This window comes from Vulpes lagopus, chromosome 2 (genome assembly GCF_018345385.1).
Source record: "Vulpes lagopus strain Blue_001 chromosome 2, ASM1834538v1, whole genome shotgun sequence".
Lineage (NCBI taxonomy): Eukaryota > Metazoa > Chordata > Mammalia > Carnivora > Canidae > Vulpes > Vulpes lagopus.
This window is the reverse complement of record NC_054825.1, coordinates 48,382,793-48,410,620: the sequence shown is the minus strand read 5'-3', so window position 1 is coordinate 48,410,620 and position 27,828 is coordinate 48,382,793. Positions and strand designations below refer to the sequence as shown.

Genomic DNA, 27,828 nt, shown 5'->3' with positions numbered 1-27,828 from the left:
CCGCAGCCCCGCCCCGCAGCAGCAGCTCCCGCCCGCGCCCGGCGGTCGCCTAGGAGACCAGCCCCGCTTCCGGCAGAGCCGGCACGTCCGCCGAGGCCCCGCCCCTTTCCTCCGAGGCCCCGCCCCTTTCCCCGCGGGCGGGCGCTGATTGGCCCGTTTGAAATGCGCCGCGCGCGAGCTCACCTGGGCTCCCGGAGCGCCGCGCCTGGGCTGCCGGGTCCCGCTTCCCGCGGTCCGCCGCCCCCGCCGCCCTCGCCGCCCTCCCCGGCCCGCCCCGCAGAGCCCGGCGCCCGCCGCCATGAAGCCAGCGTGAGTACCGGCCGCGTCCCCTCGGTCTGCACCGGCCGCCGGCCCCGGAGGGGGAGCCCCCCGCGTGGGCGCGGCGCCCGGGCCGCGGCGGCCCCTCCCCGGGGGCTCTGTGCCGGGTGGGGTCCCGCGACGGGGGCGCCGCGGGGGTGCGGGCGCGGGGGCGGGGGCGGGGGCGCGGGGGGCCCTCGAGGTCGAGGCAGGCCGAGCCCCGGGAGCGCGCCGGGCGCCGGGCCGCGTGACAGCCCCGCCCCGCAGGCCCGCAGGCCGCGGCCCCAGCGCCCGGGAAGCAGCGCCCGCAGCGGCAGAGCAGCTGGTTATCCTAGGGGCCGGAGTAAAGACCTATCCTAAAACAACAACGACACACACATATGTATATATACACACACGTATATGTATACATGTATATATGTATATATATGGGATAGGTATGTATACATATATGTGTGTGTATATAGAATTTATATATGTATGTGTATGTGTATAATATTGAGTTTATATAGAGTAAATATATATGTATATATGGGATATGTACATGCATATGTATGTATATATATGGGATAATGTATGTATACATATATGTGTGTGTACTTATATATTGAGTTTACATATGTATAATATATATGTACATATATGTATGTATGTGTGTATATATTGAGTTTATATAGAGTATATATATGTATTATATATGTATATATACATATATATGCATATATGGGATATATATGCATATATATGTGGATATACATATATATGTGTATGCGTATATATATTGAGTTTATATATATCGAGCTTATGTATAATACATATATGTATATATGGGATATGTATATGCATATATATGTAAATATGTATGTATATGTATATATCCTATATATGTATATATATATGGGATATGTATATATGTGTATGTGCATATATATATATATATTGAGTTTAGGAGACCCACTATAATATTTTGTATTGGAAACGCTAATTGGCTTCCTTGTTTCCTCTCGAAACGTGTCATGAAAATATTTGATTTTTCTATGCAGTCTCTGCCGCGCTTAATTTTACTGTTAAATGTTCAGCTGTGCTATTGATTTGATAACTGTGGGGGCTGGCAGTGTGGAGGAAAGCCCACAGCTTGATTGATGAAGCCCCAAAATAGCTTCTGATTGTAAGAGGGCAAAAAATGGCAGTGGGAAGACCCAGTTGTGTTCGAGGACAAAGGATGACGGCTTAGAGAACTCCGATAATTTGTTCCTTGAATGTGTAGACGTACATCTTGCTGAAAGAATGGATTTCCCCATCTGCTTTTTTTTTTTTTTTTTTATCATTTCGTGAAGTTGATCACCTGTCAGCCTGCCTTGGCGATGGAGGTTGGGGCAGTGTGTGCGCTGGTGTGCATGTAGGTCTTGAGGATAAACCAGGTCTCAGTTATCTATGGATTTTTCGAATCTGTAGTGCTTCTGTAAAATTGTCGTCCAAGAAAATATGCAAGCTAGTTTAAATATAGAAAATTATCTAGTACTGAAGACGTCTCCTGAACCCAATTTGCCGTACTTTTGCATTAGGTGAGCCACAAACATTCTTTTTTTTTTTTTTCCCCCCACAAACATTCTTCTTCTAATGCAGCTTATTCTTAACATTATTTGGGGTGTCATGTTTTAGAACTGCTCAGGGATAACTTTATAAACCCGAGGAAGACTGTCTCTGTGAATTATAGGTGAGGTTTTTGTATGTTATTTTGAACTGATTTTTTTTTTTTTTTTTTTTTTTTTTTTAACTTGTGACCAGGAGGACTAAGACGCCCAGGAAACTTCTAGTGAAGAAAGGATCCCAAACAAGTCTTAAAGACCCAGTGGGGGTAAGGTCTCCCTGTGACTTTGTGTGTGTGTGTGTGTGTGTGTGTGTTTTCTTCCGTCCTCTTCTGTCTTCTGTGTATGCTTGGAAGGGATGGAGCTATGGAAGCAGAGTCAGAGAACATTAGTTAAATGGGTAAGTCTGGTCCCAGCTTCAAAGTTTTGTTTCTATGTAGGATTCATTAGTAAAATGAAGTGTTTGGGTATGTCAGTTGCATAACTCCTCTAACTATAACTTGAAAAGTTAGATAATGAAAGATATTCGTCAGCTGTCCCGGAGAATTCTTCTACTCTCTTTTGGAAGGCAGGGAAATTTCTGCTTGGATGAGCATCCTCTCCCATCTTCGGGGCTTTTAAATAGTAACTGATAGTATGCTCCGTAAAGACACTGGTGTAGAACAGCTTAATTCAGTCTAGTAACTCATCATAACTGCATGTACTTCATGAGTTTCAGGATTTGGGACTTTCTTTTAAAGACAAATGGCAAATAAAAGAAGGTTGGTTCTCTCTCCTTCACTGGCACCGGAATGTGTCTCTTGTTCTAGGTGGGGGGAAACAGATGCTTTGAATTTTCAGCTGAATAGTTCTTCCTCGACCCTATCACTGATTAAGAAGATGTATTTCAGATGATGTGCTTACTCATTTGTATATTATACTTATTTGTATATATGTTACATTTGTTGGTATATAGTGTTAAGCTGTCAAGTTTTATTTGATATCCAATATCAACAAATTCTAACAGCTTTTCAGATAATTCTCATTGTGTGATATGTTTTTTTTTTAATTTTTATTTATTTATGATAGTCACAGAGAGAGAGAGAGAGAGGCAGAGACACAGGCAGAGGGAGAAGCAGGCTCCATGCGCCAGGGGCCCGACGTGGGATTCGATCCTGGGTCTCCAGGATCGCGCCCTGGGCCAAAGGCAGGCGCTAAACCGCTGCGCCACCCAGGGATCCCCATTGTGTGATATGTTATCGATTTTAGAGATTTTTATATTAGTGGTAATATAAATTTACTCAATTTGTGCCAGTATAATAGTGATTCGATGCTTTTGTCATCCAAATTTATTTTCATTGTATGTGTATTTAAAACTCCTCGTACCTGATAGATCTGTTTATAGCTGACAATGTCTGGTAGCAAGTTTTGGTTTTCATAGCTCTAAGTTCATATAAATCTCTTATGCTGAGAGACCAAATGTTGGATGAATGAATGAGAAGCTTAAATGAAAAGTAGTCAACCTTCATTCTGGAGCACATTCCTGTAATTTCAGGTGTACTGTAGGGTGCGCCCACTGAGCCTTCCTGATCAAGAGTGCTGCATAGAAGTGATCAATAATACAACCGTTCAACTTCATACTCCTGAGGGTTACAGGCTCAACCGAAATGGAGATTATAAGGAGGTAATTCCCATTGGAACCAAGCTGTTTTTACTTGAGATGTTCTCTCCTGAAATGGCTTTTCCATTTTTTTTTTTTAACATTTAACACAATTCACATTTCTACTTTTTTTTGAAAAATTTGTTTACTTCCCTCTAACCTCTATATATAAAGTGTGGATAGGCTTATGTTTGGTATTCTTTGAGTTAGGGGATTGCTTATATGAGGCAGTTTCTTGTACTGGATATTTATTGTTTTTTAGAGCATAGGTTTGGGATCTTGAATGATTGTGCTAGGTCGCTATACATACAGACACACAATTTCATGTGCAGATTAAAATAGCAATAGGTGTTTTGTATTTGTTTTGACCTCCTTTGAAGTGTTGTTTAATAAAATCTTGAGCAAAGTGAGTTTAGTTCAGTTCAAACATTGCACTAAAGCTGCAGGGCAGAAGGAGATTTTCAAAAACGAGTAGGACACAATCCTTGCCTTTATGGGGCTTTCAGCTGAGCTGGGGGAACCAGATAGAAAAGGGTAACCTTTATATAGATAAATCAGTGTGCTGAAAGAGATGGACTATGGGAGTGCAGAAGGAAGCATGGATTCAGGCTGTTGTCTCTCTGTTGAGCTGCCTTTCACCCTCATGCACCCTGCTCCTGTGAGACTGTCAGAAGCCCACAGTGGCCTCTGGATTGCTCACATTGGATGGACACCTCTTGTCATAATCCATTTGTCAGCAGGACCATCCTTCCTGAAGCCCTCTTCCGTCTCCCCATCCAGGTCTCCATGTTCTCAGCTGTAACTGGCCACCCTCTTCAGGTTCTTCTTCCTTTTCTAACCTCTCAGTGCTGGGGTTGGCTACACCTAGGGCTCTCTTCTCTACACTTTCCCATGGCTTTAAATGTTGCTTATAGTTCTGGAGGTTTTTTTTTTTTTTTTTTTTAATTTTAATCTCCAACCTAAACCTCATGTCCGCTCTAAGCTGGAACATCCACTGTTTGCATGTCATGTAAGCATCTCAAATTTTATGTGTCCACAAGAACTCTTGATTTTTTTTCCCCTCTAAATCATTTCCTCATTTCCTCTCAATAAATGGTAGTACCGTGCGTTTCCTGCTTGTATCCATTGACCAGTACATTCTATAAGTTCTCCAATGTGAAACTGTCCTTCTGTTTCTATCTTCACTGCCCTTGTCCCTGTCTTAGCCCTGCTGTTAATCACCTAGACTGGTGCTTCTCAAAGGATCTGTGGTGAAGGAACAGCTTTTTAAATTTTTCAGTGCATTGTGATTGGATACTTTTGTGCAGCTTTGCCATCTGAATTAGACCATGGAGATCTGTTCAATGAGATGAACCTGTTGATCACATGCTAGGATGTTGCAGCCATGTCAAATGGCTAGAAAAGTTTCTAAACTTCAATTTCTTTAATTCTCTCCTCCTAGACAGGAAACAAACCAGTTCTCAGAGGGGCACTGATTTGCTGACCATACTTTGAAATATAACTGGACTGCCTGCTTCCACTCTGAATCTATTCTCCAATCCATTTTCCACAAAGCCACCAGAGGGAGCTTTTAAAGTATAAATCTGGGCAGCCCCGGTGGCATAGCGGTTTAGCGCTGCCTGCAGCCCGGGCTGTGATCCTGGAGACCTGGGATCGAGTCCCACGTCGGGCGCCCTGCATGGAGCCTGCTTCTCCCTCTGCCTGTGTCTCTGCCTCTCTCTCTGTCTCTGAATAAATAAATAAATAAATCTTAATAAATAAATAAAGTATAAATCTGATCTGACCCTTTTCCTGTTTAAAATTTTTCGAGGCATAGTTGTTAAATGAGCAAAATCCTGCTTAATTTGCTCTATTTCTCCACTGTCAACTCGTCCTAATCATCCAGTCCTGAGTTCCTTGGATAAGCCCGAATCCTGTTTCAGTGCGGTCCTCTTGCCATGGACTTTTTCTTTCTTTTGGCTCTTAGCATGAATGGCTCCTCATCTGTGGATTTCAGCTTAAACATCACCTCCTCAGAGAGAATGTCCAGACCACCTTATCAGAAGTGGCATCCTTCCCTGCTTCTTTTTTTTTTTTTTTTTTTAATTTTTTAAAAATTTATTTATGATAGTCACACAGAGAGAGAGAGAGAGAGGCAGAGACACAGGCAGAGGGAGAAGCAGGCTCCATGCACTGGGAGCCCGATGTGGGATTCGATCCCGGGTCTCCAGGATCACGCCCTGGGCCAAAGGCAGGCGCCAAACTGCTGCACCACCCAGGGATCCCCTCCTTCCCTGCTTCTGTCCCAGTCTGCCCTTTATGTGCTTCCTTGATAGCACTTAGCACATCAAGAGTTTTATTTTCTCTCTCCTCTGCTATAGTGTAAGCTTCAGGGGGATGTGTGCCTTCTCTGTCCTGTTCCCCGTTCAATGAATATTCAGTGGACGAAGGATGAACATTCTGGGACAGCTTCATGAGGAGTGGGCCTTCAAAGATGTCAAATAACTGAGAACTGACTTGCTGTGAAGAACTTCACTTCTCTGTTAGATTAATTTCAAGTATGTAAAGTAGACAGCAAGCTTGGTGGGGATTAACAGTTCTTTCTCACTGCCTTGTGACAGGAGGCAGAGCTGCACTGGAAGTGGCTGTGACACCAGTCAGCACTGCAGGCTTGGGCAAGTGCCTCCCCTTGGGCTCAGTTTTCTTTACTGGAAAGGAGGGCTTTGTTCACAAGGACTTGGAGGTCATCTGGCTGAGCTGTCAGCACTATTTTATGTGTATCCTTTCCATCCTAAGATTCCTTATTCTTCTTGTGAACTCTACTGCTATTTTTACAGGATTGCAATAAAACCTTCCAAGAAATGAGAGCCTAGCTGAAGTAGGTGTGTGATCTTTAACAAGTTTTAAAATGAGCATGGTAATTAGCAGTATCTAATCACAGGTCAGAATTAAATGACTCACTGCTAGGCTAAGGCAGTGCTTGGCACATGCTCCATGTGCTTGGCACATGCTGAGAGTCACCTGTTGTATTGTGTATTTGAGTACTGATCTATACTTGTTTCCTTTTGGAGACTGCTAATTTTAAAAACATAAGGGTCATGATAGTCGTATCTGTACAGGCTGAATTTAAGGACAAGTGTATTTAACGTAGGAAAGAGGGGTGTTGCTTGACAAAGGCTATAGTCCATAATAGATTCTAGTGAATGCTCAGCACTGACATTTGTGAAGTAAAAACTGTGAAATTTGGGAAGATCACAGAAACACTTGCAGTGTCTACAATACAAGAAAACAGAAAAAGAACAAAAACAGAAATAACAGAACTCCAGCCCCTGTACAATTAGGACAATTCAATTTACATGAAAATATATTTATATACCCCAGCCCCCAAACTAATTTTCCAAGTAGGAGTTTTGTAATATTTTAGGTAATAGGGTTATAACTTTATAATAATCATATTTTGATAGAAATTTGATAATTGAAGTATTGGTTTTTTTTTAAAGGTCACAATTAACATTTCTTTCATAGAAGAATTCAAATGAGATTATAGTTCATTTCTTTTTTTTTTTAATTTAAGATTTTATTTATTTATTCATGAGGGGGAGAGAGAGGGAGAAGCAGGCTCCATGCAGGGAGCCCGATGTGGGACTTGATCCCAGGTCTCCAGGATCACACCCTGGGCTGAAGGCAACACTAAACCACTGAGCCACCCCATTTCTGGCTTTAAGACAGTACACCAAAACACGTGGTTTTATGCTGCTATGCCTATTTATTTATTTATTTATTTATTTATTTATTTTTTGCTATTTCTTTTTTTTTTTTGCTATGCCCTTTTATTTTTTTATTTTTTATTTTTTTAGATTTTATTTATTTATTCATGAGAGAGACAGAGAGAGAGAGAGAGAGAGAGAATGAGAGAGCGAGGCAGAGGGAGAAGCAGGCTCCATGCAGGGAGCCCGACGTGGGACTCGATCCCGGGTCTCCAGGATCACGCCCTGGGCTGACCGTGACGCTAAACCACTGAGCCACCTGGGCTGCCCCCACATTCTCTTTATAAGGGATATAACTGAGTCATGTCATGACTTTTTTAAGGGTTTCAAGTTCAAAGACTTTATGTTTTCTGTGTGTCTAGATTTTAAATGTTCATGAAGAAACATCTGAATACATTTAAACAGATATATTTCTAGCTTGGATAGAGTGAAAGTCCATTCATATGCTTTTTATTTTTTCCTTCTTCACAGACTCAGTATTCATTTAAACAAGTATTTGGGATTCATACCACCCAGAAGGAGCTTTTTGATGTTGTGGCTAATCCCTTGGTAGATGACCTCATTCATGGCAAAAATGGTATGATTTATTGGAGTTTTTGTTACATTTTCTTGTTTATCCCCCTCTGATAAAGCTTTTTTGATACTTATATATTTGGTTATGTTTGGTCTTGAATTCAGGTTTAATTTGTTAGGGTGGTATAAAACCTGCTTTTTAAAATTTTAAATTTTTAAGTACGCTTCACCTTGGGTGTGGAGCCTAATTCGGGGCTTGAACTCACCACCCTGAGATAAAGAGTCAGAGATGCTTAACCAACTGACCCACCCAGGTGCCCCTAAAGCCTGTTTTTTTGAGGTGGTTAATTTTAAGAGTTTTTTTAATTCAATGAGTAAATATTAAAAGTGGAGGACTTTTAAGGTATAACCAAGCGTGACTTTTAATATATATTCAATGTGACTTGCTCCATTGTAGGTCTCCTTTTTACCTATGGTGTGACAGGAAGTGGAAAAACTCACACCATGACTGGTTCTCCAGGGGAAGGAGGTTTGCTTCCTCGCTGTTTGGACATGATCTTTAACAGTATAGGGTCATTTCAAGCTAAGCGATATGTAAGTATAATTTTTTTGTGTTGTGACTCTTTAACTCGAGGACAAAGGGACCAAGATACCTGTAAATACAGTAGTGTTAAAGGAAAACAATACACTGGATACATTTTGAAACCTGAAGTATTAAATGTTTCTCATTTCTTAAATGTGTTTCTTGCTATTTAAGTCAAATTCTAAAAAAATCTTGGTATGATTTTTACCCCCACTTCAGGTTTTTAAGTCTAATGACAGGAATAGCATGGATATACAGTGTGAAGTTGATGCCTTGTTAGAGCGGCAGAAAAGAGAAGCCATGCCCAATCCAAAGACCCCCTCTAGCAAGTGAGTATTCATATCTGTATGTGACACTGGCCCAAAGGGAGCCCTGACTGGTGGTGTCTTTAGGCATAGGGAATGATGAACATGAAGGAGAGTTGGTCTGACAGTTGACTTTAGTGAGATCAAAGTTGAAGAATTTTTTTTTTTTTTTAAGATTTTATTTATTTATTCATGAGAGAGACAGAAACACAGGCAGAGGGAGAAGCAGGCTCCCTGCAAGGATCCCGATGTAGGATTCGATCTGGTACTCAGGGATCACACCATGAGACGCTCAACTGCTGAGCCACCCAGGTGTCCCAAAATGTTCTTAATTAAGTTTGTTTGCTCAGATGTTCTCTTTGGTTTTGAGCACACAGTCCTTGAATTACTATTCAGAGAAGGTGTCAGTCTGGGTGGAGAGGATATAAAAGCCAGTGCTGTGTATCTGGAGGACATGGGAGGGTACTGTTGGCTGACCATGAGTACAAACAGATGGCTTTGTGCACTGACAGGTCATTTAACTTCGATCTTTTAGTTTCCCTTTGGGATCAGTTAACTTTTGATACTGACTCAACATATAAGAGCATGCTTGGCTTTTTTCTTTTTTCAGACGACAAATAGACCCAGAGTTTGCAGATATGATAAATGTTCAAGAATTTTGCAAAGCAGAAGAGGTTGATGAAGACAGTGTCTATGGTGTATTTGTCTCTTATATTGAAATATATAATAATTACATATATGATCTATTGGAAGAGGTGCCGTTTGATCCCATAAAGCCTAAGTAAGTAGTGAAGAGAGTCCCATCTTAGCCTTTTAACCCTGGGGGAAGCCACGTTACCTCAGGGAGCCTTAGCTTTCTCAGTAATAAATGGTGATAATGCTTACTTTTGTTTGCATAGTGAAATATAACTTGTATATCATGCATTTGGTGTTCAACGCATAATTTTATTCTTAACCAGGTATGCACCTATATTCGGGAACTAGTGGGTTGAGGCATCTAAGGAGCAGAGAGACCTGAATATTCATTTTCGACATTACTCTTGAGAACTCTTGGCCTTGGGGCTATGCGTGTGGGTTACCTTTCAAGAACCTTACGCTTAGTGTTGGGAGCTGGTAGCCACATTAACCATCTGCAGTTGGAGATCTCTACAGAACAGAGCCCAGAACTGTTGTCTGTACAACTAATACAGACCTTTTCATCACTGATTAATATGAAGTGACATCTGTATCCTCATTCTGCCAGAGTTAAAAGACAACTCCTTAGATCTCCTTGGGTCTTGGCCGGTTCAGACTGAAGAGCAAGCAATTACAGCTTGGCATCACAATCCGCATTTGTGCCAGAGCAGACTCTGGAGTCTCATTTCACATTACTATCTTGTTCTTGAGTTGATGGTTTTGTTGCTAAGTGAAATGGTTATCTTCAGTGCTTTGTTAGGGCCCCTCAGAACATAAATAATATGAAAACTAACTCAACATTATTGGTGAAACAGCTGGATATTTAGAAAACCATTAGACTGAGAACAGGTTTAATAAATTACATTAAGCATTTGATAGATTCCTTACTTTCCCATCTGTTTCAGAGTATCAGTTCTGTATAACCAGCTTTTTTTTTGTGATGTCATTCATTGTTGCCAATCTGTTTCATTTTTTGTTCATATGCTACGTTTCTGTTTGGTTTGTTCTAAATGAGATTATTTTCATAGAAGCCTATCTTGGTTTTCGTTTACAAAAAGAAGACTGACAAACGTGCCCTGCATGCCTTTGTAACCTTTCTGATAACTCCTTGAATGAACTCACTGGGTGCATGTTTGGCACTGAATTCAGATTTAATTGGTTAGGGTGGTGTTTAACCTGCTTTTTTGAGCTGGGTTAACTTCAAAATATTTTTAAATATGATGAAGAAATATTACAAGTAGAGGGTTTTTAAAGAGCGGACTCACTGTGACTCTCACTACTCTAGACTGAGCCTGGCTGCTGTAGAAACAGTAACTTACCCCTTATTCCTTTGGTAGGTGGAACAGTTGCAGCACGCCCATGAGGAACACAGATTTTGTGTATGTGAGGCTGTTGACTTTTTTCTTCAGGAGAAGGGTGCAGTTATACTAGTGGTTGGCATCTGTGGCATGTTTGCATGTATGTGCTTTTTCATTGGCCCTGGGCTGGCTGCTTCCTCTAGGCCCCTCCCTCCCTGCCACCTGGGCATATACTGAGGGATGGTGGCTGGTACACATTTCTTCTCCCACCGTTCATGATGTGGAGGCCCAACAGGCGGCACCCTTTCCATCCTTACCCTACTGTGCAGATCAGAACTTGACCAGCCACTTTAAAAAGATTGCCATTCCTGGTATATACCAAACTCTTCCTGAATTTGTCTTTTGCTGACTCTGATGTCAGAACCAGCTGACTGATGTCAGAACCAGCTCTCTCTGTTGATCCCTTGAAATTAGGGAAATGCTAGAAATGATGTTTAACCTGTGCATGTGATGTCGCTATGATGTTTTGATCTCTGTGTTTAGTAAGTGTTGTGTGCTTTATTAGAACAAATTAGAGCAAAGCTTCTAAAACAACATAGGTTCCTGTGACCCTGTTGTGTAACTAATCCTGACTATGTACTCTTCTACTTACTTACCCATGTTTACTGTTTTTTGGAGCTTTTGGCTAGGCTTATTCCCACTGTACGAATTGATGTCATGTGGCCTGGCATTTTAGTCGTAGTCTTAAACGGAGATAATTAGGATCTCATTATTTAGACTCCTGTCTTTTTCTTTCTCACAGACCACCACAATCTAAATTGCTTCGTGAAGACAAGAACCATAACATGTACGTTGCAGGATGTACAGAAGTAGAAGTGAAATCCACTGAGGAGGCTTTTGAAGTTTTCTGGAGAGGTTAGAAACTGAGCTAAAATTAGGAAAATCTGAAATATAATCCTGAGAGTTGCTACTATAATCTGATGGCAGTACTTTTTAGTAGAAAGCATGTATACTGTAATGACTGAGTTCAGGTGTGATCAATGATTCTCTGTCATCACAGGCCAGAAAAAGAGACGTATTGCTAACACACATTTGAATCGTGAGTCCAGCCGTTCCCATAGCGTGTTCAACATTAAATTAGTTCAGGCTCCCCTGGATGCAGATGGAGACAATGTCTTACAGGTAAATTAGTAGTGGGCAGTGTTTTTCTTGTTTTAACTGAACTTTAGTATTTGGAACTAGAGTTAAATCAGGGAAGTTTGCAATGAAGACTGTTCTAGAATTATTGTATGTGGGTGATGACTTCATCACATTTAAAAACTATTGCGTTATAGAGTGTGGTTTTGGGAAACTGGCTATTGAACCTGAGAACCTGTGAAAAAGGTTTACAAATCTTTATAAATCTCTTGAATAGAGGAGATAAAATAAGTATGTATGAGTCATTATTTTATCTCTGAAGACTCCTTTTGTATGTGGGAATTCAGTTAATGGTTTTAAAATGTCAGCGGTTAACTTTCCAGGGTAGGTACAGTTTAGGAGATAACAATTCTAAATTGTTCTTCCCTTGGCTGATAGGCCAGTAGGCCTCCCATTTGCTGATCATCCTTTACTGCTGGGCCTGTCACACTCTAAGGCTTACATCAATTAGTAAAAGCATTTGATCCTGAATAGGAATCATTTAAAAGCTTTAAGCTATTAAAGTATAATCCTATTTGACCTTATCATGAAGGTTTCCACATGGCCTGAGGACATGGTATGGCAGGGTACTGAAGACCAGCAGGACTTGAATTCTCAGTCCTATTAATTTGCTAGCTGTCTGACCTGTGATAAACTCTTTATAATGTGAGGATTAAAGCAGGCAATGCAAGTACAGTTCTTATGAGGCCAGTGTCTGGCTTATATAGTCAGCACTCACAAATGTTAGCTAGAAAACACTAAGTCACACCTCCACATACACTTGCTGTCCTTTAAACACATTTAATATAACAAATCAGTACCTCTTGCTTTTCATTTGTTATTAAACAGAGTATTTTGAAATTGCTCGATTATAAAATTGTTACCTATCTGGTTATGGAAAAATTTAGGATAGGCCTGTTCTAGACACACTACTTAGCATGCACAGATTCAGATCCTGAGTGCGAGGTACTGTACTAGAGATAAGAACACTGGTTGAGAGGCAGTCTCTGCTTTCATGGAGCTTAGAGTACATTGTGGAAGACCAGACAATGGGCTAGTCACCGTCACTACCATGTGTATGTTGAACATATGCTTTTAGCAAACTCTCCCCCCAAAACTTGTATCCTTTGGTCCTACTGTTTTGTATTGTGCAAATGTGATACTTAAGACTCAATAATTTGTTTAAAGAACTTTGTGAACCAGGTATACCTCACATTTGCATTACGATCTTCCCTTCAGGAAAAGGAACAAATCACTATAAGCCAGTTGTCCCTGGTAGATCTTGCTGGAAGTGAAAGAACTAACCGAACAAAAGCAGAAGGGAACAGATTACGTGAAGCTGGTGAGCAAAGCACAGTACTTATCTATTGCTACTTTCAAAGACTTGTAATGCCAGTCATCTGCTTATTGATAGGTGGTTAAGCAAAACTGTCTTCAATTTTGATAATTTAGAGGCTAGGTGTAGTGGTCAGTGCTGTTTCTTGAGTTATGCTGGTTTGGTATCAGTATATTACTGATACTGACTTCTTGAGGAATGAGGATAAGTGATTAAAATAAATACAAAGCAAGTTATATTGTATGTGTTACCAGTAAAGTACTGGATCCTTAAAGTTAAGTGATTTAACAGTTATTCCAACATTCATACTCGTGAAAACTGGCTTCTGGAGGTAGGAAAAAATCTTTGAACACAAAGCAACTTGGAAGGAAATGTGGATTTTTTTTTTTTTTAATCTTTCATTAGTGTAACCATTCATGTTATGTTTTATGTAATAGCATTTATGGAGTACTTACTGTGTGCCAGTATTTGAACACTCATCCAGTCTGGGGATGTGTGTGAGGAGACGTTTACGGAGGAAATCTGTGAAGCTTAATTCTAATCCCATTTAAATTGAGTGGGATACAAAGGACAGGGTTAAAGTCATTCTTGACAGAGGAGGCAGCCACTTGTAAACTAGACTATGGCAGAGTCAAGGTCACTGAAGTGGGAGGGTGTGGGCTGGTGACCCATGACAACTGAGGAGCCAGAGCAAGGCAAGGCCTTCTCTGTCATATTAAAAAGCCTGAACTTTGCCCTGAAGGAATAATGGTGGTTGCCAATTATTAAGGAACTAGTGTGTATCATAGTATTTACTACGCATGGGCTTAATTTCTGGATTCTGACCTTTTAGAACTATTTCATACACCCATTTTTCAGATGCGGAAATGGGTTGGAAGAGGTAACCTAATTTTCCCAAGACTGGAGCCTGGGTTTAAACCCAGTTTGGTTGGATTCTCAAAGCTTGTGTCTTTCTACTGTTATACAGCCTCCCCTTAAAGCCAATAAAGAATGAGTCTTTTAGAAAGATTGTTTTCCCGTGTAGAGAATTAATGTACCAAGGCAGGTCTAGAGGTATGGTAAGAATTGGGAACCTTTTGCAGTAATTCAGATAAGCAGTCATGTCCTCTGGAGGCAAGGGTGGGAGAAAAGGGAGAGATAGTGAGGAAGTAAGTCCACTTGGATGTGGAGAGGAAGCAGGAGGGGAGGGGGCAGATCCAAGATCTTGGTTGAGGAGAAAGCAGTATGAGGTACAGGTGTAGGAAGTTAGAGAGTTTGTGTAAGATATGTTCAGCATATTGCAGTGCAAGTGCCTAGTCACTGGATGTACATGCATGTGGAAAGAGAGAGATTTGACTTGAGGTTTTGCCACTATGATGGAAGCAACAGAGGAGATGAAATTATTCATGGAGGGATAGATGGGAACAGGCTGAGGGCAGAGCCTTGAGGAACAGATGCTTGAGGTGATGGATTTAAAGAACCTGGCAAGGAGAAGAGAAGGTGATAGCCGGGTGAGATGACAAAAAATCCTCGACATTATGTATCTGTATATAAGACAGAGCATCTGGAACCCAGGTCACAAGAGGAAGGATTCACCTTGATGGGAAGAGGTTTATCTCAGTGGAAGAAAGTAGAAACTTGAGGGTTCTGATGCTTTGGAGTAAAACCAGAAAGGCAGTGGTAATATGGATGTGGAACAGGTGGAACAAAAACTAAGGTGTAAGCATGAGGAGGAGGAGAGGAGAGTGTGGCTGGGGTGCAGGTTTCTAGAGGTGGTGCGGTTCTGAGTGGTAAGGGTGTGGGCATAGCTGTGTGGCTCCCATGGTAAAGTGAGAGACTGACCGGAGTTATGGGAGTTGGGGCCCTCTGGTGACCTGTTAGAGTAGTCCTCATAGATACCAAAATGATGCAGGAGCAGGCCTGCAGGGGAACATGGAAGGATAGCAGGCTGGGGACTAGGAAAATGCTGCTGGCCTCCTCTGCTCACCATCCTTAAAAAATTTAGAAAACAAGTAACTTTCACTTAGGCTGCAGGGGGGACCACTGTCCTTCTGGTAGCTAAAGGGTAACCTTGCAGGGCTTTGTACCATGGCTGCAGGGTAAAGCCCATAGACACTTCACAGAGTATTTCTGAAAGAATAACATACAACCATAAAGGAAACCAATTAGGTTGAAATGTGTTTTTAAAAGTATATACTCTTAAAATTTTATTTACTTGAGTAATGAGCAGAGGGAGAGGGAGAAGCAGATTCCTTACTTAGCAGGGATGTGGAGTTTGAATCCAGAACCCCGAGACCATGACCCAAGCTGAAGGCAGATACTTGAAGTGTGTGACTCTTGACCTGGGGGTTGTGAGTTCGAGCCCTACACTGGGTGTAGAGATTACTTAGAAATAATAAAATCTTAAAAAAAAAAAAAAAAAAAAAAGGAATTCTTGTTTGAATGTTAGAAGGGACAGAGTTAGCTGGATCCGGAGACACATGACTTAGAAACAGGAGCCCCTCCAGGTGCTGGGGGGACTTCAGTGCTGATGAAGCCAACTGTAGCCTGAAATGGTTATGCTTTAGAGATAATATTTTAATAATGAAGATAATGAACATCTGCATCTAATATACTCTTCATAGAATTTAAGATTTGGAAGAAACTTTATGGGCCATGAAGTATATAATGTTGCATGCCATGGGCAGTCCTTTTGATAGAATCTGTGAAGGATGGTGTTCAACTCCTCCTGAAACACAGCTATTAAAATACTTCTGAGGGTGTATTCTGAGGGTCTACCTGGGTGGCTCAGGTGGTTAAGCATCTGCCTTCAGCTCAGGTCATAATCCCAGGGTCCTGGGATAAAGCCCCGCATCAGGCTGCCTGCTCAGAGGGGAGTCCGCTTCTCCCTCTCCCTCTGCCCATCCCCCCATCACCTTGTTCATGCTTGCTCTGTCACTCTCTCAAATAAATAAATAAAATCTTAAAAAAAAAAAACATTAAATAAATAAAATACTTCTGAATACTGCCAGGTCATGCGAGGACAGCTTCTCATATTGAGCCATTAAAACCTGTCATTTGTAATTTCCATATACTATTTCTATGAAGTAGGGATTTTATAGGCAGATGGGGACTACATTTTAGCTACTCTTACTGTTTTCAAGTATCTTCTGTCTATATTTTTCTGTCAGGAAACATCAATCAGTCATTAATGACGCTAAGAACATGTATGGAGGTCCTGAGAGAGAACCAAATGTACGGAACTAACAAAGTAAGCAACAGCCTTTCGTTATTTGTATAGCCTTGTTTGTGTGCATTGTTTTGTCTTACATATTTGGGTTTGAATGTATTTACAGATGGTTCCGTACCGAGATTCAAAGTTAACCCATCTGTTCAAGAACTACTTCGACGGGGAAGGTAAAGTACGTATGATCGTGTGTGTGAACCCAAAGGCTGAAGATTATGAAGAAAGCTTGGTAATTTTGATATATTTATCCTTTAAATTCTCAGAGTTTCTAAGGAGAAAACAACTATTTGGATGTGAAGAATGACATTTTAAATATTTTTAAAACTGACACAGAACCATTAGTTACAGAAGGGAACTAATGACCAACCTATTATTGTTTCATTAGGAATTTCTGAAGGAGACTTAAATATGCTGATTTGTAAAAACAAACAAACCCTACCATGTGTTTTGTATCTTAGCAAGTCATGAGATTCGCAGAAGTGACCCAAGAAGTTGAAGTAGCGAGACCAGTAGACAAGGCAATATGTGGTTTAACGCCTGGAAGAAGATACAGAAACCAGGCTCGAGGAGGTCCAGTTGGAGATGGTATGATACGGTGTTACATCATGTGCACCTGACATTTGTCAGCCTCTCTCTCCTTAAGGTCGATTTCACATAAGGGAACTATTTACTTCCTTTGCACTCAAGAAACAAGTGCAAAACAAAACAAGAATATATATATTTTAAAATATTTATTCATTCATGAGCAACAGAGAGACAGAGACACAGGCCGAGGGAGAAGCAGGCTCCATGCAGGGAGCCTGACGTGGGACTCGATCCCAGGACTCCAGAATCACGCCCTGGGCTGAAGGCAGTGCTGAGCCACCTAGGCTGCCCAAAACAAAAAAATATTGAACCAAAGTCCAAATGAATTATTTTCCCCCTCTTTTCCTTTTTTATAACTTATTTTTGGGATCCCTGGGTGGCGCACCGGTTTGGTGCCTGCCTTTGGCCCAGGGCGCGATCCTGGAGACCCGGGATTGAATCCCACGTCAGGCTCCCGGTGCATGGAGCCTGCTTCTCCCTCTGCCTATGTCTCTGCCTCTCTCTCTCTCTCTGTATGACTATAATAAATAAAAATAAAAATAATAATAATAAAAAATAAAAATAACTTATTTTTAAGGAAGTATGATTGTGACAACTCAAAGTACATGGCTGACTGAACTGGGGTTCTGATCACAAGTATTAAACTTGTTTAAATAAGCTTTCTCTCCTGTGTAACTTCTTGTAATCTTTATAATTCAACACAGAACCACTGGTTACAGAGGTGGTTTTACAGAGTTTTCCACCTCTGCCTTCCTGTGAACTTCTGGACATCAATGATGAGCAGACTCTTCCCAGGCTGATCGAAGCATTAGAGAAACGACACTATTTACGGCAGATGATGATTGAGGAGTTTCACAAACAATGTAAGAGCCCAAAGTGGTCTTTGATCATTTCAACTCCAGAAATTTGCAATGAGTTCTTGGGTGGGGCAGATCTTTAAAGGGTTGTTTCTGCACTTGATAGTGCTCAAGGCTTTGTTCAATTACACTGACAAGGAACCTTCCCATATCTTGTAAAATGTAAGATACAGGTAAGGTGTGTATTCTCTCCCCCTTTTTTTTTTCTCTCTCCTTTTTTTAAATCTACAGTGATGGGTAGATTTTTTAAAATCTACCAAGGATTAGTAGATACTTCGCTTTTAGTTCTTATTAGTTACCTTTTTGCAAGGCACTTCATAAATACTAATTACTTTCAGTAACTGCCTTTGGGCAAATAAATGACTTCATCTTTCATTTCTTGGTCTCCCTATCTGCCAAATGGGCATTTTAACTCTTCCTACCTCAGAGGGTGTGGTGGGGATGAGATAATGTGTGAGAATCATGTAGAGCAGTGTGAATAGGCTTGTGCATGTGAGTAGATCTATAATTTTTATCATCGTTCCATTTGCATTTTCATAGGAAAGATGTGAGGTAAGTGATATCTACATACCCATTTTGAAAGGAGGAAATGTGTTCAGAAAAATTAAGTAACTTGCCCAAGTCACATAACAAGTAACTGGTGTATCAGGGATTTCAATTCGGATCCAAATGATCCTAAATCTACTATTGTTTTTGCATTTGTTTTGAAGCAGACTACTTACCTGTAAGGGGTGACAAGGCAATGCCACAATGCAAAATTAAAGATTGTGTTTTTCAGTAAAAAACAGCTTCTAGGAAGATCTCAAGTAGATCTGATAAATGCTGGATTTCCTTCTTGTTTTCTGCTACAGACTAAGGCTCATTATTTGCCGAATAGCTACATTTTACAAAGTACCGGTTAATAAAAGTTGATTTCACTTGTTATTTTGGAATTGGAGTAAAAACTTGGCTTGCATGTTTTGTTTCAGCTATTACGTTTAAAGCGTTGTTACAAGAATTCGACAGTGCTGTTTTAAATAAAGAAAACTACATTCAAGGAAAACTAAATGAGAAAGAAAAGGTGATCACAGGACAGAAATTGGAAATAGAACGACTGGAGAAGAAAAACAAAACTTTAGAGTATAAGGTTTGTTTTGGCATTGTTTAGTGGATGTGTAGCACTGGCTGGTGGCTGTTAGCACTGTTCTCTGATTTAGCTGTTCACCTTCTCAGCCTCTCACCAGTAATCTAATCTCTACCTCTTTACTAATCTCTTTACTAATCTCCACCTCATCCCAGAAGAGAAGAAATGTGATTGAAAAGCATTAGAGGAGTAATATACTCTTAGTTTCATGAGTTAGACTTTAGCAATTGGAGAGAATGTTCTTGGACCAAACAAGTGAGTTTCTAGAGGGCTTTCTGGAATTTAGTTCTGGTTATAGCTTGCTTTTCAACTTATGACAATAGTTTTATTCTCTTATTTATGGAGTATCATTTAGGGGTTACCCATTTATTCTAGACAGAAGCTCATCTCAACTACTACAGTGTTATCTATTCTGAAAACAGCCTAAAATACAAAATTCAGGTCTAATTTTAGGGGGAAAATCATTTTCACATGAAGTCAAAGTTCCATCTTTTCTTGAGGAACTTGTTTAGAAGTTCTCACTTCTAGGGATGGAGGTAGGAATTCAGATGAAATTATAAAAGGGAATTGCTTTATCCATGATTTTTCTTTCCACAACTATGCCTGCTGCATAAGCAAACTGGAAAGAGATTATTTCACAGCTACATGTGGTGTTTACGAGCCAGATCCTCAACAGAATGGTCTGCCTTCCCAGATTGAGATTTTAGAAAAGACAACTACGATCTATGAAGAAGATAAGCGCACTCTGCAACAGGAACTCGAGACTCAGAACCAGAAACTTCAGCGGCAGTTTTCTGACAAACGCAGACTGGAAGCCAGGCTGCAGGGCATGGTGACGGAAACAACCATGAAGTGGGAGAAAGAATGTGTGAGTGGGGCTGCTGTGGCATTGACCTTCGGGACAATGCTTTATTCCTACTCTGTGTTCTGAATCTGTGCTCCTGGGCTGGGGTTTTGGTGGCAGCAGTGGCAGGAACCGTTTGGTCCATTCCTTTTCCTTTCTCTGCCCTTAAAACGCATGACAAGTGAGCGGGTACAGTGAGGCTTGCCTGACTCCAGGAGGACGGATGTACTTAGGAAATAAAGCCACTGGGTGGTCTGGTGCCCTCGCTTGTTTGGTGTGACTGAATTAGACGTGTGTCCCTGTGGCTAACCTAGGAGCGCCGGGTGGCAGCCAAGCAGCTGGAGATGCAAAATAAACTCTGGGTCAAAGATGAGAAACTGAAACAACTGAAGGCCATTGTTACTGAACCCAAAGCCGAAAAGCCGGAGAGACCCTCTCGGGAGCGGGACCGGGAAAAAGTCACTCAAAGAGCCGTCTCTCCGTCACCAGTACCTGTAAGTACTTTGTGGCTGGGCAGTCACTTGCAGTAGAGGAAATTTATTTAGATTAGGTAACTTTCTAGGATGCCTCCTTTGTTGTTTTATGTTACTTAGTGCATTTCTCCAACTTATCTATGTAACTTTTCCTAAGTTTAGCATAAACACAGATTTAATGCAAATTCAGAATAAAATACATACTAACTCAGTAAAAATAATTCTAACGTACTAAAATGATAGGAAAAACAGTGAATTGTTTCTCTCAGTGTTTCGTTCTTGCTCACTAATTTCTCTTCCATTTTTTTAGCTTTCTAGTAACTATATTGCTCAGATTCCCACCGGCCAGCAGCTCCTGAGCCAGCCGCAGCTCCATAGGCGCTCTAACTCTTGCAGCAGCATTTCTGTAGCTTCCTGTATTTCGGAATGGGAGCAGAAAATTCCTCCGTACAACACACCTGTCAATGTCACCTCTATTGCAAGGCGTAGGCAGCAGGAGCCAGGACAAAGTAAAACTTGTGTCGTGTCAGACAGAAGGCGAGGAATGTACTGGACGGAAGGCAGGGAGGTGGTCCCCACATTCAGAAATGAGGTAGAGCTAGAAGAGGACCATTGCTGCAGGGTTAGTGCCAGCATTCTCTTAAAGCACTGTAGTCATAGATTCTAATCTTGGGGTTTGGTTGTTTTGTTTTGGGGGGGTTTTGTGTGTGACTTGATTCAGAGAGTTCAATGGAAAGATGGGTGACTCCAGTATAAAGAAAGTCTAATTTTTCTTTTATTTACTTTGAAAAATCAGCCTGAAATTGAGGCCTAGCTTTCCATCTGAAAAAGCTATAACACATCTGGCCACAGCAGGACCACCAGAGAACACAGGTCAATAGGGCGAGTCCCACAGTAATCCGTGCTTTTCATTTGCATAAACTAATGAGCAGCCACAAGATCTGTGAATGAGTATCTCAGAGCACTTTTTTTTTTTTTTTTTTTGGTTTTCCTTCCTCAAATTTTTTGCTGCTTTTGGACTTTTATTTTTAAAATTGCTTTTTCAAACTTATTTTGAAAAATTTCAAACTCAAAAAGTTGAAAGAATGGTACAGTATCCCCCTTTCCCCTTAACTAGATGTACCAATTGTCAATTATATAGATATGATTTTTTTCCTTGAACTTTTGAAGGAATCCTACATTTTGTGACACTTCCTCCCTAACAAGGACACTGTCCTATATAAACACAGTCTTTATCAAACCTAAGAAAGTTAACACTAATTGAATAAATATCCTCTACTTTAAATCCAGAATCCCAACAAAGTGAATGCCTTACAGGTGGTTATGTGTCTTCCATCTCTTTTAATATAAAATAGTCCCTCATTCCCGCCACACACTTTTTTTGATGTTCCTAACATTGACTGTTTCTGAATAGTCCAAGCCTGTTGTTTTATAACTACTGAAGGTTTGCATGTCTAGTAAATTGCTTTTAATGTTAAGACCTTTATCTCAAAAGGGCTCAGCCTCAGTCAAGGGTGTTTAAAGAAATTCATGTTTAAATTTTCTTCTTAAGGATTAAGATAAAGTTTTTCCTTTGAACGCATGGACCAAGTTAATAATATGAATCTATATTTAGTAAAATCTTACTATAGCTCTTTTAGAATTTGTCTTTTAACAAATTAATACTATATTGCTTTAGGTTTTCTTATAATTTAGGGTAGAGATAAGCTTCATTTCAGTGGCCTGCACTCCTGATTATTAAGAGATAGCGATGAACTGCAGGGTATTTATGAAGACAACAGATGATCCTGAGTTCTAAGTTCTTTGCAGATTTTGCTTGAAACCTTTTTAGGGAGCAAATTATGGTGACTGGTCTTTCTGATCAACTCTAATAAATCCCCTTGACTTTTCATGAAAGTTTACAGGCCAAACACTATTCAAGGCCTGTTTATGCCTGACTAACATTAATGTGGTGTACCTAATTCGGCTCTCAAATATTTAAGAGGATTTACTAGAGATCCTTTAACTTCTCACTTGAAATCAAATCTCTTTAGAAGTGCAGCAAAGTTTAGGCTAGTATCTACACATCAAGGTTTGTTGGCCAAAAATTATGTCCAGTATACTGAATTTATACTTCAGTGAGGAAGAAACTGTATCTTTGATTCCATAAATGACAGTAGATTGTAATAACTATCCTCTTTCTGAAGCTTGCTTCATAATGTATGTATTGCTAAAGGTATTCAGGAAAACTATCAACTTTGCTAACTGGTAGGTCACAAGAGCATGACTTTCTTGTTCAACATCAGGCCATTTTAGTTATTTTAAGATTATTTGTTTATATGAAAGAGCAGAGTGAAAGAGAACATGAGTGGGTGGGGAGAGGCAGAGGGATAGGAAGCAGCAGATTCCCCGTTGAGCAGGGAGTCTGGTGTAGGGCTCCATCCCAGGACTCTGAGATCGTGACCTGAGCCCAAGGCAGATACTTAGGTGACAGAGCCACCAAGGCTCCCCAGTTAGGCCACTTTAAAAACAGGAAGTTTCCTGGTTGCTGGAGACTTGGGCATCTTTTGTGGCAAACTCTATTTTCCAGGTTCTGTAGTAGCATGACTTACATTAGCGTTTCTACTGTTGCTTCTGATTCTATAGGGGAAATGCTTCAGTTCTCCAGACAGGCACGTTAAAGTTGGGATCTTCATACGTGACCAGTTTGGAGGATCTTGGCCTGTGACAGACTGTTTCATTTGCTTTCAGTTATACAAACAGGAGATGTTTGAAGCAATGAGTTATCTTTGGAACTATGTCCTGTATGTGAAATACTTTGCCTTAGACTGACTGTGCTAAATTTAACTTTCCCAGATTCGTATGACAGTTGACTGGAAGCAACTAGTTTTTTATTGTATGATTGACAGAGGCTGATTTGATACTACATTTTTAGTTTCATTCTTGGAATCTTTATGAAATGTTTGGGGGAAAAATTTAGCCATTATTGTGTTTGAAATTCTATTTGAGATTTTAAGATCTCAAGTAGTTTGAAATACTTCATTTATATTCTCTTTATACATCTTATTATACCTAATGTTCTTTAGCATATTGTACCATACAGTCCATTAGCATTGATCAATTGACTGTCTTTGAATATGGAGTGTTTTCTCTTTAGTTTAGAGGCCTGTGACATGTTTCACTCTCTTACTGTCCTTATTTGAAGCTTTTAACATAGTTGTTGACTTAAGAGATGATTTTACAATAGCAGGCACAAATAATGGCTTTGATAGAGGATATAATGTAGAAGTCTCTTGAATACCACCTACTTAGGAAAGCCTGGTGGCATAACCAGAACTTTTCCATTATTTTGAAAGGGGAAGCTCCTTGGGAGAATGTATAATATACAAGCTGGTATTAAAAGATGTTTGTTGGTTCTGTGGTTAAATACAAAGAGAACATTTAAATTATGTGAATAATATATTTAGCTTTTGAAAAGGTCTCTGCACTTGTTTTGATAATGTCATCAACTAACATAGCCAAACCTGCTGCACTTCTAATACCCTTCAATTAATTCTGGGTTATGCTTGTTTCTTGATTCCTCTTTCAACCTGATCAGAACGCACCACCAATTCGTCTCCGCCACAGACGATCTCGCTCTGCAGGAGACAGATGGGTAGATCATAAGCCTGCCTCTAACGTGCAAACTGAAACAGTCATGCAGCCACATGTCCCTCATGCCATCACAGTATCTGTTGCAAATGAAAAGGCACTAGCTAAGTGTGAGAAGTACATGCTGACCCACCAAGAACTAGCCTCCGATGGGGAGATTGAAACTAAACTAATCAAGGTAAAAAATTGACACAGGACAAAAAACATACAGAAAGTCAACATTGCAAAAAAAACTACTTACTCCTCTGTTCCTTTGATGACACACAGGCAGTGTTAACGAAGATAAATGGGTGTTGATACAACCTTTTTGTTTCTTCGTTAGAAAACTAAAGGAACTGGTCAGGCTGTAAATCTGCTAAACTAGGACTAAATCACCTGCTCTCTACCAAACGAGGCTCAGATTCTCAGGATTCTATGTTGGAGGAACTCCAGATCTATGTACTTGTAGAGTTAGTTTTAACCACTACTTTAAGAGTAAACCCAAAGAACTACCATTTGTCAGCTCCAGATTAAAAAGGCCGCATTCAAATGTGACCTCTCAAAATTTCTTATTACTGAGCTACCCAGAGCCCTTTCCCTTCCCTGCCTGTAGAAAAATTTTCCTCTGATCAAAGAGTCAATGAATAATCAGGGAAGTAAAAGGTAACTGGGAAAAAAAGCGCTTTTCATTTCAGATTTAATTTAGAGGATGGTTCTTAATTATAATGAGAGTTACAAATAAGACTGTAATATGAGGGGAGCGGTTATACCCAGTAGAAAATATGCCTTAGAACGTTTAGAAATTTCTGGTAGATTTCTTGTTCCTCGGTATAGTTTTTAAATTATAGATTGAACAAAAAGGAATATTGGTTTTTGCGATTTAAGAATGTTCCGGATTATATTGCATTGGACTTTTGTTTAGTGAGAGATAATTTCTAAAGTATTTTAATAGTAAATACCCAGCAGTCTGAAGCACCATCTGTGTTTGTGATTAGGGCTTTACTGTTTCATGTAGAATCTTAAGTTCAGTTTGAAATATATGTTTATCAATCACTTCTCTTTGGCTAAGATCAAGTATGAAATATATGTTTATCATTTGGGTATATCAAAGTGTAATGGTGACCTTTTCTCTTGGTTTCAGGGTGATGTTTTCAAGACAAGAGGTGGTGGACAATCTGTTCAGTTTACGGATATTGAGACTTTAAAACAAGAATCGCCAACTGGGTGAGTGATCATCAGATGTATCTCTTTAGAGGGCTGTGGTTTACTTAGCTGCTCATTCTTGTAGAACATAATATCCTGTAAGATGTATCATTAATTATCTGAAGGAGTGTAGTGATATTACCCTATTCCTAATATTTTTCCTGTTCTTTGATACAAAACTAATTGTTGCATCATGTTTCCCTTTTCTCCACAGCCGAAAACGAAGATCTCCCACAGCAGCACCTGCCCCACCAGATGGTACAGAGTCTGAATGGACTGATGTAGAAACAAGGGTAGGGGTAAAAGTGAAATATTCATCTGCTTAATAAAAATTAGAGGCAACCTATCTTAACCCCCTGGCTCCAGCTTTTCCTGCTCTCAGAGGCAGCCGAGGTCTGATCTCACATGTTCCCAGCAAACCTACCAAGAGACTCATTTGTGTTCAGATCTGCTCCTCCTGGAGCTCTCTGCTTCAAGGTCCCTGTCTTCTGTATAGTGGGGTTAGAGCCCGAGAGTCAACTCAGAGCGTATCACTCTAGCATGATGGTGGGAACCTTCACAGAAGCACAGCTTCCTTGTGGAACTGTTAATCTTGATGAGAGGCTCCTCTGGAAAGAGCATGGGAACGGTGGGTGGTGGTAGGAGGCCAAGCCCTGGCCACTAACATCCTCAAGGAAATTACCTTCATGATCTCTAGAGACCCTTGCAGCTCACCATCTTTGTGGCCCGTGTCAAATAAACTGCAGGTATCTGGTAGTTTAACATTGGTGGCTGCGCTGCACTAGAAAGCAATGTGGGATTCCACCTTGGTTGAACCCATCTGAGCAGAACTGGGTTTTAAAGACTGCAGAGAGGAGCTGATCTTTTCCTCTCCTGTGATTTTCCTCTCAGTGTTCGGTGGCTGTGGAGATGAGAGCAGGATCTCAGCTGGGACCTGGCTACCAGCATCATGCACAACCCAAGTGAGTTCTGACTAATTAGGCCTTTCTGTGTGTGTTCTCCCTCCTACGGTATTTCTACTACCACCCTTTCTCCCTACCACCCACTGTAAGAGGACATATGTGGTTTCCGTTTACCCCCTAGACTATCTGGGCCCTCTAGCAGACTGCAGCAGCAGGGCTGAGAACTTCAGAAGGCTTGGTAAGAGTGGTGACAGGTGAAGAAGATACCCATGCTTATTCATACTTTGCTAATGCTCATAAAGCTCTCCAAGGCTAGACTGAGATCACCCTGTAAGAAGGGAAGCTGGAGGCTTTAGTCAGCTTCGTGTAATTCAGTCTCTGAACATACCTCCTTGTCTCGTTATAGTGGTAAATGTTTGCTAAAATAAAACTGAGTGGTGGAATTTATGGTAGGGGAAGGAATCATACCTTTTCTTCTATTAAGTGCACACCCAAGAGTCTGGTCCATTCTTTTTCCACATTAGTAAAACCCCTTTTCAGATATCTACCTTTTCAGTCTGTGAGTCCATTTTTAACACATATTCCTTAGGCAAGTTGGAAAATCACTGCAATAGGATGAAGGCAAGAATCCTGCTTTTTAAATTTAATACTGGATATGCAGCAACCATTAATTGCTTTCTGAAGATTTGAACTTTCCCACGATAAAACCTTGTAAAGACAGCATTCCTAGGAGATCCAAGTACATTAATGTGTCAATACTAAATGCCGGTTTTCACACTTTAGGCGCAAGAAACCATGACCCGACCATCTTTTCATTTGTGTTGGTGATTTCTCCAAAGCCATCCCAGGAGTCTTCTGAATCATCTTGCAGAACTGCAGCTTTGTTGAATATCACAGACCTCAGATACATTATACACTGGTGCAGATCAATGGTTCCAAAGATACCTAGGATTCAGCACACTTTTTATATTCTATGCCTTGCTATATGAACTTTTATAATGCTATTGTTTTGTATATTTCTTGTGTACTTAATAACTAATTCGCACAAGTGTTTTTGTTTTGTCTTGGGTGATTAAAGAAATATATATATAGACCACACTTTTTTATTGTGACTTTTCCAGCTCTTGTCTGAATACTTAGGGTTTTATAAACAAAACAAATGCTGCTATAGATTAGCTTGCAAGAATGCACTTTAGACATATTTGACAATTCAAACTTTCAAAATAAGAATGTCAGTGACTCGTCAATACTAAAACCATGTTAGGAAGTTGTTTTGAATTCTGTATGTATATATACACTTTCTGACCTTTTAGATATACCAAAAGAATTAAAATAAACACTAAGAAATATGTTGTGTGACAGTCATTAACACATACCTCACATTGAACTGATACTCATTTATGGAATGATTTAGAAGAAAGAACTAGAGGTTTCTCTCATGTTGGAGCTACCTGTTTTATTTTATTATTTTTTAAAAGATTTTTATTTACTTATTCATGAGACACACAGAGGGAGAGAGAGGCAGAGACACAGGCAGAGGGAGAAGCAGGCTCCATGGAGCCCCATGTGGAACTCGATCCAGGGACCCCAGGATCACACCCTGGGCTGAAGGCAGCACTAAACTGCTGGGCCACGGGGCTGCCTGCTACCTGTTTTAAAGCATAGAAAGGAACAGCTTCAAAATGGGGTATTTCTTCTGCCCAGGGACCCATTTCTCCCCAGAAGCACAGGTTTTTTTTTTTTTTTTTTTTAAGATTTTATTCATTTATCCACGAGAGAGACAGGCAGAGGGAGAAGCAGGCTCCATGCAGGAAGCCCAATGTGGTACTCGATATTGGGACTCCAGGATCATGCCCTGGGCTGAAGGCAG

General features: G+C 40.5%; 1 protein-coding gene across 8 annotated transcripts; it reads left to right on the top strand.

Moving 5' to 3' along the window:
• Positions 1 to 94: 94 nt before the first annotated feature.
• On the top strand, positions 95 to 27,307 carry KIF23 (kinesin family member 23). 8 transcript variants are annotated; one of them, XM_041735342.1, is made up of 24 exons: positions 95 to 309; positions 2,086 to 2,155; positions 3,421 to 3,549; positions 7,743 to 7,848; positions 8,242 to 8,378; positions 8,587 to 8,696; positions 9,283 to 9,453; positions 10,685 to 10,726; positions 11,448 to 11,560; positions 11,706 to 11,827; positions 13,061 to 13,163; positions 16,307 to 16,386; positions 16,472 to 16,591; positions 16,821 to 16,947; positions 17,652 to 17,810; positions 18,773 to 18,930; positions 19,622 to 19,795; positions 20,086 to 20,265; positions 20,555 to 20,866; positions 23,822 to 24,052; positions 24,995 to 25,077; positions 25,271 to 25,355; positions 25,948 to 26,018; positions 26,742 to 27,307. In XM_041735342.1, exons 1-24 carry the CDS (start codon positions 299 to 301, stop codon positions 26,755 to 26,757), a joined length of 2,910 nt encoding a protein of 969 aa, XP_041591276.1. In that variant the 5' UTR covers positions 95 to 298; the 3' UTR covers positions 26,758 to 27,307. The 8 variants fall into 8 exon arrangements, with proteins under 8 accessions (XP_041591276.1, XP_041591283.1, XP_041591251.1 ...); XM_041735317.1 differs by lacking the exon at positions 95 to 309 and adding an exon at positions 1,739 to 1,862 and having other exon boundaries at positions 25,271 to 25,349; XM_041735310.1 differs by lacking the exon at positions 95 to 309 and adding an exon at positions 1,739 to 1,862.
• Positions 27,308 to 27,828: the final 521 nt, after the last annotated feature.